This window comes from Equus quagga, chromosome 19, assembly GCF_021613505.1.
Source record: "Equus quagga isolate Etosha38 chromosome 19, UCLA_HA_Equagga_1.0, whole genome shotgun sequence".
NCBI classification, from domain to species: domain Eukaryota; kingdom Metazoa; phylum Chordata; class Mammalia; order Perissodactyla; family Equidae; genus Equus; species Equus quagga.
The window spans coordinates 31,774,819-31,790,115 of NC_060285.1; the positions used below are offsets into that span (position 1 = coordinate 31,774,819).

Genomic DNA, 15,297 nt, shown 5'->3' on the forward strand with positions numbered 1-15,297 from the left:
TTTATGAGCATTGTGTTTCTTTCCATTGTATCATCAAGAATTGTTTTCTTTCATCCTTCTTTATTTTTATGTTTTATTTTGAAGTGCATGTTGTGTACTCTATGAATCAGTTTTCGCTTCATGCTTTTTTGTGCATGGTTAAGGGATTTGAAGGTAAGCTAGAAATTATTTCTTAATTTAATTTAGGTCTTAAATTTGACTAATAGGGATCAAATCTGTGTTCCTTGTTAACTTGTACAGAAAATAATGTAAATTGAATATGATTTTTATTTTAGTTTACATTTAAACATATTAACTGTAAATACATCTAAAAATAATTTTGCAAATTAAAGTGTACATTTTTACTCAATTGAGGAAACAGATTTTCTTCAGTAATTGTAATATTTGTCATTTATATGAATTGCCACTGAGTTACTTGATTTAAAATATCTGCCTTAGGCATTGGCCCTGTGGCCTAGTGCATAAGTTCAGTGCTCAGTGGCCTGGGTTCAGTCCCCAGGTGTGATACTACACCACTTGTCAGCAGCTATGCTGTGGTGATGACCCACAAACAAAATAGAGGAAGGTTGGCACAGATGTTAGCTCAGGGTGAATCTTCTTTAGCAAAAACAAAAAAGAAAGAAAGAAAGAAAAGAAACTGCCTTAATCCTATTGGAGAGTAAGTACTTTCTCTGTTTTGTTTCAATAAACTGCAGATTTTATAAAATGGTTCGTTGACTTGGGCCACTAAAGTTCCAATTTTTATAGTGACTTTTTATAGCTGACTTTTATGGATTACTCTTCCAGGACTCTGATAGTCAATGGACCGAAGTAAAAGGAATGATTAGTTATTTCCTTTCTAAATCGAGCATCACCACATATTTCTAGTTCTAAAACTGCAAGGTCTAAATAAAGTACCTCAATTAAATTTTATTTTTGTCATAACAATGAAATTTCTAACACGTGATAATCTTATAAGTAAAATATGCATGCAGATAACTGCTGTCACAAGAAATATAATTAATCTTATTAAATATCATTAGGCTATTATAATTGTGATGTGAAAAATAAGGTGAAACTCTTTCTTTTGCTTATATCTAATATGACAAATTGAGACGAAGCATTATTAAAAGAAAATTAAACTTTAGTAATTTATTATGATTTGATCATTGCAGAAGCTAAAGGAAAAAGAATCTGCTTTATGGTCAGCAGAGCAAAATATTCTGTCGAGAGACAAAGTAATCACTGAACTGAGGCTTCGATTGCCTGCCACTGCAGAACGAGAGAAGCTTATAGCTGAGCTTGGCAGAAAAGAGGTGGAACCAAAATCTCATCACACATTGAAAATTGCCCATCAGACCATTGCAAACATGCAAGCAAGGTTAAATCACAAGGAAGAAGTGTTAAAGAAGTATCAGCGTCTTCTGGAAAAAGCCAGAGAGGTATTTTATTGTGTTATGTTTTGCTATTTTATTTATTATCATGTTTTTTAGTCAAATGCCAAATATCCTGCCCTGAAGTGTAGTTCATTTCTTGCTTTCATAGGATTCTATTTTGGAATTGTTACTTTCACATGATTGGATTACAGATCTGTCAGTAAAACTGGCAGTTTGTGTGTGTGTATCTTTCTCTTACCAAACGCAGACTAGCTGTCATGGGAAACCATATGATTTTGAAAGCTATCAGTTGAGTTTATAGGTAAAGATTGAGACAGTAAGTTAGGATGAAGTCTATCACACTAGTAATCAGTGAAAATCATATTTGTTAGAACTTTAAGGGGGAAATCTAACATTTAAAAAACTTTCTAGAAACAAGTTAAAAGATGATGGATACATTTTATTCTGATATTAAGAATAAGTTGTGATCTAAGGCAGGACTTGTCAACTTGAACATGTACTAGGGGAAACTCATACTGGTATAAATACGTACATACAGATATTGTTCCTTCCCTATCTCGTAGGGATTTTGGGAGATTAAAGATAATAAAATATTTAAGATCTTCAGAATGTGAGTTTCTCTAAATCGTAGTTTAAGACATAGTTTTTATTTTGCTGTAAAACAGGAACAAAGAGAAATTGTTAAGAAACATGAGGAAGACCTTCATATTCTTCATCATAAATTAGAACTACAGGCTGATAGTTCACTCAATAAGTTCAAACAAACAGCTTGGGTAAGATTCTGAGAACTTGGTTCTATTCTTTATTGATTTTTGAGACCATATAATTGAAAATTTAGCTCTTTTTTCTTTTAGTAGTAGCCATCCTACCTTTTGTAGCTGGAATAATCTAAAAAACACCACAGTTCTGATCATTCTTATACCCACATCCTTTAGTAGCTCACTGCTGCCTATGAAATCATGTGTATATTCCTTAGCCATGTACTCAGAGCCTTCCATGATCTGACCTCAGTCTTTCTTTCCAAATTCTGTTCTTTATAAGTTTACCTATCTCTAACTGCTTTTCCTGTTCTGAATTGAGTTTATGCTTGCCTCTTTTGATCTTTGTGTTCTGTATATGTGAAATGACCTTTCGCCTCCTAACATGCAAACCTTAGCATCCTTGAGCCCAGCTTATTAATTCAATCAACATTTGTTGATCCTCTACTGCATGTAGGCTCTTTGTTAGGTACTACGAATACAAAGAATAAGATCTCTATTTCCTGTCTTTGAACCTTCATTGCCTATTAAATCATTAAATTTTAGATTAAATATTATATGTTGATCATATGAGAAACCAAATTAAAATTAGAGAATAAGAATGGCATTGAGTTGTACATGCTCATAGCTAATTTATCTGTATTTCATAGGATTTAATAAAACAGTCTCCTACTCCAGTTCCCACCAACAAGCATTTTCTTCGTCTGGCTGAGATGGAGCAGACAGTAGCAGAACAAGATGACTCTCTCTCCTCACTTTTAGTCAAACTGAAAAAAGTATCTCAAGATTTAGAGAGACAAAAAGAAATCACTGAATTAAAAATCAAAGAATTTGAAAGTACCAAATTACGGTAAGTCTTAGAAATGTGTTGTAAAAATAGGCAAATAGTAATAATGATATAATGAAGATAAATATAAGCATTTGCTATGTCATGTGCTGTTCTAAAAACTTTACATATATGTATTATTTTATCTTCAGGACTACTTATGACAAAGGTTATTATTCTCCCCATTTTTCAGGGAGAAAACTAGGCCACAGACTCAGTAACATGCCTAGGAGGAGGTGGGAAAGCCACAGTCTGAGTCTAGTCGGTCTGACTCAAGAGCCAACCCAGATTCTTGTTCAGAATCTTGTTTTTAACCTCTTTAAGCTTAGGTTTCATCATCTGTAAAATGGAAATGACAGTACTTACCCTGGCTCTTTCAGGGTGATTATATGAAGGTTATATGAAAGTAATTTGAAAATAGTAGAGTAACGTAAATATAAAACTTTTCTTGACACATCTACAACAATTTCTGGCACACAATAGAGGCATAATAAATAGCATTTATTCTCTCGTTTAGAGATTCCAAACATTGCTCAACCAGTTTATCAGAATACAGATTTTAAACCTAAAATAGGTTTATAGTTATATATTTTGTCGTCATTGTAGAACTATCTGTCTGGGCCTCAATTTCGTATCTGAAAAAATGAGAAAGTTTAACTACTTGACTTAATTCCATTCCAGCTCGGAAGCTCTTATTAGAACTTTGATATTTTACTCACTTACCCAAGATACCTCTGACGAAATTAACACTACTTTTGCTTTATTAAGAAGCTGCCACTTTTAAGAAATTATTCTCTAAAAGAAAAGAAAATTAGCAGTAGCGTATGGTATCTTTTCGATCTAATTTTCCCCATTCTGTTACATTTTATACACAAGATGTTGTTTTGGTATAGTAAGTTTCTGTCGTGTTTTGGGGTATAAAAGTGCTTGCACTTTTGAATCTAATTCCTGGGTGTAGAAAATAATCATCCTTTGAAATTACCTTGTGTATGTTATTTTTTGGCACATGAAATACTTGAGTAGTTGTTTTATACCTTACCATTTCATGTTAGCCTAAAATTATACTTTTATTCTCTGTGTGCACATTGGTATACATATTTTAATGTGTCTCAGGAAATTATAGTTCTGCATGTTTGCTTTAGTAAAACTGTATATTTTCACAATTTGATGATTGCTTAAAGTGACAAGTTTTTGCTAGAGCAATAAGTCTCAGAGTGTTTAACACTTGTTCATGGTTTAACACAATCTTCTCTCATTGATCAAAGTTTAATAATTTTAATCTCCATATTGATGACCTTATTATATCCAGTGAACTGGATATAATTCAGAGTATCAGACTTATGAAGCTGAATGAACAGAGGGATTAATTGAATTAATTAAGTCTATTGATAGTGTCTACTTCCATATATATACATATAAATATTAGTTATACTGATAGCTTTGGAACCAGAAACAAATTAATAGCACAAGTGATTTTTGTGAAAGTTTATATTTTGTTTTTGTAACATGACAATATAGAGCAGTGGTTCTCAACTGAGGTAATTTTGCTCTCCTTCTTTTCCCTGGGGACATTTGGTAATGTCTGGAGACATTTTTGATTGTCACAACTCGGGGGTACTACTGACATCTAGTGGGTAGAAGCAAGCAATGCTGCTAAACATCTTAGAATGCACTGGACAGCCCCCAACCCCCAACAAAGAATTATCCAGTAAAAACATCAATAGTGCCATTGACATAGAGGAAGCTGTCACATCTTGCAGGAGACGTAGTATTTAAAGTACTGTTTTGTTCATTGTCTGTGTTATTTGTCTAGAGTCACCAAATTACTTGATGTAATCATTGCCAAAAATAGTAGACAGAAACTAGAAGAAAAAGGTCTATTTTATGTTAAGTTTAATACTCATTAAGTGGAATGAAGAACTGTTCTTTTTGATTTCAGTCAAGACTTAGGTTGTAAGGATACTTAGTACCAATAATTTGTTCTTTATAAAATTTATATCAATCAAAGTGTTAATTGCAGCAACCACTCCATTAAATACCTATGTTTGCTTATATTAGGCTCCAAGAAACCCATGCAGATGAAGTGAAAAAAGTGAAAGCAGAAGTAGAGGATTTAAGGTATCTTCTGGCCCAGTCACAAAAGGAGACAGAGAATTTAAAATCTGAACTTCAGGTTCAAAAAGAAGCAAATTCAAGAGCTCCAACAACTACAATGAGAAATCTAGTAGAACGGCTAAAGAGCCAATTAGCCTTAAAAGAGAAACAGCAAAAAGTAAGTAACAGAAAATTATCAACATTTAGGAACTACCTGTGGTAGATTGCTTTTAGAGAAGACTTGAAAAAGATGATAGTGAACATCTCTGTTCTAATAAAAAGTATGAGCCTTATCTTATGCTGTTAAGCAGGGTCTTTCAAGGTAATCCTTTTAAATAGCCTCATTGGTGGTGTTTTAAATGCAGGTATAGTCCAGTTTATCTTTTTATGTTGTCATTGATCTGATTTGTAGGTTATCTGTAGGAAATAAGGGGAACTCTTAATTCCATTATTTCTTCTCTTTTTCTACTGGGATTTCATGCTACTGAGGCTATTTTGAGCAATTTGGATAATTGAACAATTTGGGGGTTAAGGGGGAGATATGGCAGTGAGGGGGAAGGATTAAAGAAGAAGATCACAGAGAGAGTTTTATGAGAAGGAGTTGGTCGGTAGATTATCTGATTTATTAGTTTTTTAATTTATCTCAGATTTGATTTACTCAGTTGTTTTAGAAGGTGCTGCCATTTTTCCATGCTAGTTTGTGAAATTTATTGGCAAATTTTAAGCCTTTTCTTATCCTGTAACTTTCCTTGTCTATTTACATTCAATTAATTTCACATGGAAGTTTGTGCTTCGTAAGTAATTTAGATAAATGTCAAACCTTGAATATTTGAAAACAAAACATACCTGGTTTCTGTGATATAAATTGCTTGATTTAATACTGAGTTCCCAAATTATTGAGGCTATGAACTCTCACCCTCAATTTGGAAAGTACTGAGTACACTTACTAAAGGAAATTCATTTGAAAAAGTTGGGTTGTTTGTGAATTATGTTTGGTTAAACACATAGCATTTTAGGGAAATAGTTGAAAGTAATAAAACTTGTTTATTTTTTGTATTACATATTGCTGGTATGAAATATAAACTTTTCAAAAGAAAATTTATATATGTTGTAATTTTTAGGCACTTAGTCGAGCACTTTTGGAACTCCGGGCAGAAATGACAGCAGCAGCTGAAGAACGCATTATTTCTGCAACTTCTCAGAAAGAGGCAAATCTCAATGTTCAACAAATTGTTGATCGGCATACTAAAGAGCTAAAGGTAAAAATCAACACGTATATTAATATAAAAAATTCTGATAATTGCCTTTGGAAGAGAATCTACTTTGATATATAGTAATTTTGATAATAAATAGGGGATTTATTCTAATGAATTATAGGTAGATAGATATGCATACATACACATATTTTGAACAATAAGTATCTGTATTGCACTCATGCACTGATTAATAGCTTGAAGTTTAGCAAAGGATAGGTCATTATAAGCTACACTTCCTAAAAGAATTAAATTTAGGAAAATTTTACTTAGGATTTTTACTTCTATGTCAACAAGTGAGATAGGTGTTTAGATTTTTTTGTTTTGTTTTTTTTCTTTTGCCTTATCAGAATTTTCTATCTAGTTTTTGCTAGTTTATAGAATGAGTTAATCAGTTTTCCTTTTTTTTCCCCTGAAAGTTTAGGAAAATCATGGAGTCCTTGACATTTAATCTATAGAGCTGCCAGGCTCCGAAGCTTTTTTTGAAGTTATTTTCTTTTTGACACTGTATTATTATTTTCTTACATGATCATTTGGTTTGGTGATTTAAACATTTTTTTCCCAAAACATGCATATTTCATAATGATTTTCAAATTTCTTTAAACAAAATTTCATATAGTTTATTCTGAGTAAAATGAAATATTTATTTTTATCTGTTTTATTTTGTTTGCAATTTTGATTTACTCTTGATTTATTTGCGTGTGCCCCTCACCACCGTTAAACTGTGTAGGGACTGGATTTTTCTCACATCTTTTAAATCTCTTGTTGTACCTATCAAGATTATGAGCATAGCTGACAGTAAAAACCCATTAAGTAAATAAAAATATGAACAGGAATGGCCCTTTCTTGATCTCTTTTTCAATATTTTTCTCTTTGCCTAAAAAGTCATCTTCTCTGAATTCTTCACATTCTTCAGGTTCTTTTGCTTGAAGCCTTCCCCTTCCACCTTCCCTAAGGACAGTTAATGTTTTTCTTCTAACTGCATTGTACTACTACTACTTTCCAATTAGTGTTATTAGTAATGCTTTTTGGCCTGTAATAATTTATTCAACAAAACGTGTGTTAAGCGCAAGTATTCCCATCACTGTTACTATGTAGGACAGCTAGGACCTCTCTCTTGTGGCTTATCTGTACTGTCTAGTATTACAAGTTACCCTTTCATGTCCTGTCTTTACAAAGTAAATTAGAAACTACTTGAAGTCTGATTTTTTTTATACCACTCTTATGCTTCATGGTATTTATAATATTGCTGTGTACATTGATATGTACTTGTTTCTTTAATTAATTTAATCATAATGAAACATTTGCTTATTTGGTAAAATTTTGTTTCTGGGTGTTTGCTGAAAATGAATTGCTTTAGGCTGTTTCTTCGTGTTTTGTTTTGTTTTTTTCCTCAAAATAGTTTTGGTCCATTTGAAATGAAAATGGAAAATATATGTATTTAGTGGTTATTTTTTTTACTTGTGTACTTAAAAACTTAGATTGAAACTTTTATGGTATACTTTCTGTTTATTTTGCTTTTGTCATTGATACTTGAAGAGTCATGAATTAAACATTCTTTATCTTGTATTAGTCACAAGTTGAGGATTTAAGTGAAAATCTCTCAAAATTAAAAGAAGCTCTTAAAACAAGTAAAAGCAGAGAAAGCTCACTAACTGATAATTTGAATGACTTAACCAATGAACTGCAAAAAAAACAAAAAGCCTATAATAAAATGCTTAGAGAGAAGGATGAGATTGATCAAGAGAATGATGAACTGAAAAGGCAAATTAAAAGACTAACAAATGGATTACAGGTAATTTTGTATTAAATTATGATAATGTCTCTGCCTGATAGATTGTCTTTTATAATATATAGGTAGTAATTTATTCCTACTTTTTAATTTTGTCTATAATATTTGCTGAAACTAGCTTTCAAACCACTTTGTTAATGTAGCTAATTTTTTCAGTGCCCTCCATTGTATTTTTGGTTCTAGAGTAGCATATTTTATTAAAATGCAGCAACAACTACCATGTTATATATCAATAGTGTCATTTAGGAAGTATGGTTAGCTCTAGGTTCAGGAAGTGTCTGTAATTGGAATATTTTTGTGTGTTTTGTTTGATACTTTTTAACTTGTAAAAATACATCTTATTTTTCAGGGCAAATCTTTGATAGATAATAAACAAAGTTTAATTGAAGAACTCCAAAAGAAAATTAAAAAGCTAGAAAGCCAGCTGGAAAGAAAGATGGATGAGGCAGAAATAAAGCCTATGAAAGAAAAGGTATGTGAAGAAACATACTGATTAATATATTTAAGGTAGTGATAGACTAGGTCAAATACATAATTGATGAACAGGTGGTACACTCTGCCAATTGTAGGACCTAATACATACTGTAAATGGTACTGGGTAATGTAGAGAAGTCTAAGACAAGTTTCTGTCCTTTAGGAATTTACAATCTACTTGAGGAGACACCTGTAATGTAACTCTTATTCAGAAATTACTACATCATCTCTGTGTCATCTTCCTGACATTATAGTATCACACCTTACATATCCAACTGTATTTATCACCTCTCCCCAATGTAATTGTTTACATAGATTGATGCTTTTGACCTTTAGGAAAGAAATCTGGACATTTCTAGTCTTCTACCTTGACCCAAATGTGTCCTTTTTAATCTTTCAGTAGACTGGACTGTTATTTCAGGGTAAACAAAGTGATTTGGAATATATTTGAAGTCATAATCAACCCACCTACTCATAAGTTGATTCTGTTAATGTGAGAAAAATTGCTTAAAATTTTCTTACAAGTTAACTAGTAAACTATTTTGTAATAAAAAGTACTGATAGAACTAATCAACCCAAAGAAAAACTAAAATTGGCTAAAATACATATAATTAAATTTGTTATAAATAATGAACTGAAGACTTTTGGGAGCATTGAAAATATCAAAAAAGACCTGGGAAATATTAGTGTTAGTAGTAATGTTTGCCCCTGAAGAAAATTACAGTGGAGGAACTATGGTTAGGAAAAATTTTTGTTGGATAATTTACCCAGAAAATATTCAATGTCTGTAAAATAATTTCAATAGCACAAAAATAGAAAAGAAAATTGTGTCTTTCATGGCACTGAATAGAAAATGGCAATGAGATTAAAATGTTTTAATAGAGTATATTCCAAAGAATATTTTCCTTATGAAAATTCATCAGTGTCAGTATAATTTTGGTTAAAATGTTTGCGTTTGTATACATGGAGCCGCATCATACTTGCTATCAGAAGCTTTGCTGGTGAAAACTGCAGGATCAAGATGTTCTTACTTGGCTAGACTGCTGCTTTCTTCACTGCCTCCCTGCTTGGTCATAGGTCTAATCTTTGGATACCAGTTCCTAACCTGATTCCTGTCATAATACCTCAATAGCCTTGTGGCTTTGCCTGGACTCCTAATTTCTGTCCTTCAGTTTATTTCTCCTTAAAATGAAATAATACTGTTTGCATTGCTATTTTCTCAAGATTATTTTGACAGTGAAATGAAGTAATATGTGAAAGTCTTTTGCAAGCCATCAAGTCCATACCAGTGTGTGACATTATTACTAACTAGAAAAAAAATGAGAACACAGAAGGGTACACTAATAGTAAAATATGTATTCGGGGGCTGGCTTGGTGGCACAGTGGTTAAGTGCGCATGTTCTGCTTCAGCAGCACCGGGTTCACTGGTTCAGATCCCACGTGCAGACCTGCCCACCACTTGTCAAGCCATGCTGCGGCAGGTGTCACACATAAAATAGAGGAAGATGGCCACAGATGTTAGCTCAGGGCTAGTCTTCCTCAGCAAGAAAAAGAGGAGGATTGGTGGCAGGTATTAGCTCAGAGCTAATCTTCCTCAAAAAAAAAATAAAAGGAAAAAAATATATATATATATTCAGGAGACCCAGCCCTGACAGCGGTGTTTTCACCGCTTCAGTGGCCCAGGTTCGTATCCTGGTCTTCAAACCACACCACCTGTCTGTCAGTTGCCATGCTGTGGTGGTGACTCTCGTAGAAGAACTAGAAGGACTTACAACTAGGATATACAACCATGCACTGGGGCTTTGGGAGGGAAAAAAAAGAGGAAGATTGACAACAGATGTTAGCTCAGACAAAATCTTTCCCTACAAGAAAAAAAGTAAATCTATATTCAGGAATCTAGTGAGAACATTCTTTCAGATTACATGGTGCTGGGCATTTCTAATTTGTGAATTTTTTTTTTGCTCAAAGAATGCTTTCATAAATGAAATTTCAATACCTTTTTCTCTATAGACAATGTTTTTAGCCTATCTATATAATAAAACCTACCACCATGCCTTGCATTCCTGTGTTTCTTATGCTGCTGCTTTTCTCCAGAGCATTTATTACTCTCTGGCGTACTAGAGAGTTCCTTGTCTGTGTGTTCATCTTTTGGACTGTAAGCTTTAATGGCAGGAACCTTGCCTTTTTTGTTTATTGTTGTATCTGCAGCCCCTAGAACACTCCCTGGCACATAGTAGATGCTCAGTATTTGTTGAAAGAATGAAAATTTTAAAATCCAATAATGTTATTCTGAAATCTATGCATAAGAGGTTTATTAGTACAGAAAATATGAAAAGAGAACTTCTCTTCCCATCCTCTCTTCACCCCTTCTCTCCCCGAGTCCAGAGCAGACCCTTGGTGACGTTGTCTTTGTTATTTTTCTGTTCATTTTTAAATTATTTCAGCCTTGCTTCCCTCACTCTTACTTCAGAGGATGATGTCAGATGGGATAGAATTGTCGAATCCCCACAAAGCACTCGGTGCTGCAGAATTATTTGCTTACACACCTTATGCTGCCAACTAACATTTGCATTTCTGGAATTACACAAAATTACTTGTATACATTTCAGAAAAAAAAGTTAATAGCTATCAAACACTTACTAAAGCTTTTACATTTTTTTAAGGATACTTATTAGCTGAACTAAATAAATAAGGTAAAAAATTACCCAGTATCAGAGAAGAAAGTTTTGATAGGGCAACTTATCTTAGTTGGGCATTTGACTTGAAACTGGGCATTTAATTTTAAACTATGGTTAACTCTTTCAGCCCCAAACTTCCCTTCTATAGTAAATACAGTTTCGTAATGCCCGATTTACTATTCCAAGTGAAATTCATGGTTAATGTAAAATACCTCCGTAAATATTTCAAAAGTATCATTATAAATGTCCTAAATGAAACATAAAGGAGAAACATAAAAGGAAAATAATTTATAAAAGTAATAAATATATATTTTTCATATTTCAACATGTGGATGTTCTGGTGTGACTGCACTAGAAAACATAATGAAGTAGTCATGTTGCTTGCACCTTTAGGTAGCATTAATGTGAATTCAGAACTACAAATGCAGACTGGTACAAATGTAATGTTTTGGCAACTCACATGTCACAATGGCTTTGCATTTATGATTTGATTTCCAGGATGATAAACAATTATTGGTACAGTTTTCAGCAAAATGATGTCTACAGCCTTTCCTTTTATAAGGCCGTTGTTTTCCTGGAAAATTCAGTATATAGTAAAACCATTAAGAAATTGCTTGGTGGAATGGAAATATGTTCTTAGCTTAGACAGTCATTAACAGAGTTTTTAACTATATGAATGTCCGGTAGGACATTTGAAAGTTGTTCAGTACAAGAGACTGTTCTGCATTACGTAGACTTTCCTTGGACGTTTTATCTCAATTATAACAAAACATGACACCTACCCCTGAAATATCCTAATTCTCTTCCCTGACCCCGCCCTTCTTTTTAGCACTTTTCACCAACTAACATACTACAAAATACTTTCATTCTTGTTTTTTGTCTATATTTTGCTCCCTTCCCCTAATTCATCCAACGAATCAACATAAACTAGACTGTAATATCCATGAAGATAGGGCATTTTGCCTGGTTTATTTGTTGCTTTTAGTCCTATTGCCTAGAGTAGTACCTGCACATGGTTAGCACTACAGAAGTGTCTGTTGAACAAGAGAAGTAATGTGCGTTGAAGATTTGAATGAGCTCTAATGCTAGGAGATTGCTATGGGGTGACAAAATTGGGTTGGTCATTTATGCATGTAGAGTCTTTGTTAGAAGTTTAGCTGTAGTCATGATCATCTGTATTTGAATCTTCATTTTAAGACACCATATGGGTGTTGGCATTAGTCTCAACTGTTCCCCAGAATTTCATTTGTCGAGTTATAGAATACAGAATGCTTACACTGAAGGGCATTTTTGCTAATAGCTAGGCATGCCTAAAGATTCTAGAAGTTAGATAGCAAAATGAACCTATTTACATATTCTCTAGGAAGTATTGGTTTACCATTGTTCTAGTAAATTGTAATTGCTGAATCTCAAAAAAAAAATTAAAAATAATATTGATAATTTTCTTCCTCATTTGTTACTGTTTTACAGAGTACTAGAGAAGAATTAATTAGGTGGGAAGAGGGTAAAAAATGGCAAACCAAAATAGAGGGAATGCGAAACAAGTTAAAAGAGAAAGAGGGAGAAGTCTATGTTCTAACAAAGCAGTTGAATACTTTGAAGGATCTTTTTGCCAAGTGAGTTTAAATTTAATGTAAACCTAATTAATGTTTAAAGTCTTTAATTGACCTGTAACTTGTATAGTTTTATTGTACTTGATAATATGAGAAATTTTCTAGTTTTATCATTTATTATTTATGATTCAATTTTTAAGATTTGTTTAAATATATTTTAATAATTTATAAATGGAATGTTCTATAATTTTGAAGTGTTACCTCATAGCAAATACAGAATGATCCAGTTTTTGTATATTGGTCTTGTAGTGAGTAAGCTGCAGTTTAATAAATTGAACAAGCCAAACAGTGAATGTTATATTTTCATGATTTTATATTAAATCCCACAGAGCTGATAAAGAGAAACTTACTTTGCAGAGGAAACTAAAAGCAACTGGCATGACTGTTGATCAAGTTATGGGAGTGCGAGCTTTGGAGTCAGAAAAAGAGTTGGAAGAATTAAAAAAGAGAAATGTTGACTTAGAAAATGACATATCATATATGAGGTAAGCTATTACATGGAAATGTGCTGTCCATTATAATAAAGGAAAACTGATTGGCCCAAAGAAACTGATACAACCAATGTTTGTTATTTTAATCTTGGGTTCTCTTGATTATCTTTTCCCTTGTGAGTTGAGATATTCCTGGTTCTTTGTATGCCACATCATATGGATTGTGTTCGTGAACTTTTGAATATTATTTGTGAGACTCTGGATCTTGGTTAAATTCTATGGAAAATGTAGATATGTTTGTTTTCGCAGGTTCCAACCTCAAGTTCCAACCTTCTTTCTTTCTTTTTTTTTTTTTTCTTTTCTTCTTCTTCTTCCCACAGCCCCCTAGTACATAGTTATATATTGTATTTGTAGGCCAACCTCCTTTCTGTGGGCTGTGGTTCCTATATCAGTTTTGTTTTCAAAGCCGTTACAATGCTGTTCAGATCTGTCCCGCCTGAGTACCTCCCAGTTGACAATTTGTACATGGGCTGTCTTCTGTCTGTTAGTTCAGTTCTCAGAGTCTTTGGTATTTTGATTAGGATCAATTCTATTACATGCATAGCTGAGGGGTGAGCCCAGAAGTTCATAAACAACTTTATAGAGTCTCTTTCTTGAGCTCTCCCCTTTCTCTGATCTCCCTGATACTTTCTGTTTCCCTGGGGCTCCTCTTTTCAGAACTTAGAACAAATCTGGGGCTTTAGTTACCCTCTTAGACTGTGCACTTTAGCAACTGTGCACCCATCTGCAACTAGGCAAGCAACAGGAGGGCAGAAAGGGGGTCGAGGGGGGGACTGCTTTCGCCCTACCCCTTTACCACTCACAGCTCTACCAATTGGAGATTTTCCTCCCTAAAAATTTTGGCTCCTGTGGGCTCCCATGGCAGCCTCTGCCACCACTGCCATGGGATTGCTTGAAGGTTGGGGCATGAGAGAACAGACAGAATAAAAAAGTAGTGAGGGATTTTTGCATTCTCTGTGAGTATTGTAAGTTCCCTTGTCCTTACTCGAGCTAGAACTTTAAGGCTTCCCCGGAGCTCTCCGTCAGTATGAACACTCACCTTCATGTTTCAAGCAATGTTGTGTTCAAGCCAAGAAACACCAGAGGAAAAGAAAAGCTCAGTTCACCACCTGTTTGCTGATACTTCAGATTCTGGTATTCTGTCCCAATGTTTAAAATATGTACTTTTCAAAGTCCTCAAGGAGCTGCTCCTTGCGTTTAGGAGAGACAAGATTGGATGTGTCTACTCCATTTTACCTAGAATCAGAACTCTCATGTCATTTCTTTAGCAGAGCCTCTGAGACGTTTTTGTTTTACTGTCTCCTTCCAAGCTCTGTCTTCTGATATAGTCATGGTCATACTAAGCAAAATAAAATCATGTCATAACAGTAACAATTAAAACTATTTATAGTTTTCTGTTTCACTCATTTCTTCCAAGATGAATTTAGATTAGTTTTGCTTAATTTATTACTTCCTCTTCTAAGTGCTGTAACCATGTTAATAATCATTGTCAAAGTCTGGTACCTACCTGTAATATTTGGATATGACAATCCTTAAATTTATTCTTAAATTTATGATACTTTTTCTTTCTATTAGTCTTCAAAAATTACCACTAGTTCTTCTTTATTAATGTCTATGGTTGTGTCACTATGAATGTAATGGGAACATATGAAATTGAACTCTTTTAAAGGAACACTCATTGGGGCCAGCCTGTGGTGTAGTGGTTAAGTCCATGTGCTCCACTTTGGCAGCCTGGGTTTTGTAGGTTTGGATCCCACACACTGACCTAGCACTGCTTGTCAAGCCATGCTGTGGCAGCATCCCACATACAAAATGGAGGAAGATTAGCACAGATGTTAGCTTGGTGACAATCTTCCTCAAGCAAAAAGAGGAAGATTGGCAACAGATGTTAGCTCAGGGCCAATCTTCCTGACACACAAAAAAGGAACACTCATGAGCATCT

General features: G+C 33.7%; 1 protein-coding gene across 7 annotated transcripts in view; it reads left to right on the forward strand.

The window, feature by feature from the left end:
* The window catches only part of CEP290 (centrosomal protein 290), an 87,281-nt gene that overhangs the window by 52,274 nt on the left and 19,710 nt on the right, over window positions 1-15,297 (forward strand). For all 7 annotated transcript variants that reach the window (XM_046646446.1, XM_046646443.1, XM_046646447.1 and 4 more), the window contains 9 exons: window positions 1,155-1,421; window positions 2,042-2,149; window positions 2,785-2,984; window positions 5,019-5,232; window positions 6,176-6,313; window positions 7,881-8,102; window positions 8,449-8,571; window positions 12,722-12,867; window positions 13,194-13,349. In XM_046646446.1, coding sequence (XP_046502402.1) covers window positions 1,155-1,421; window positions 2,042-2,149; window positions 2,785-2,984; window positions 5,019-5,232; window positions 6,176-6,313; window positions 7,881-8,102; window positions 8,449-8,571; window positions 12,722-12,867; window positions 13,194-13,349 — 1,574 coding nt within the window. The remainder of the gene's footprint in view (window positions 1-1,154; window positions 1,422-2,041; window positions 2,150-2,784; window positions 2,985-5,018; window positions 5,233-6,175; window positions 6,314-7,880; window positions 8,103-8,448; window positions 8,572-12,721; window positions 12,868-13,193; window positions 13,350-15,297) is intronic.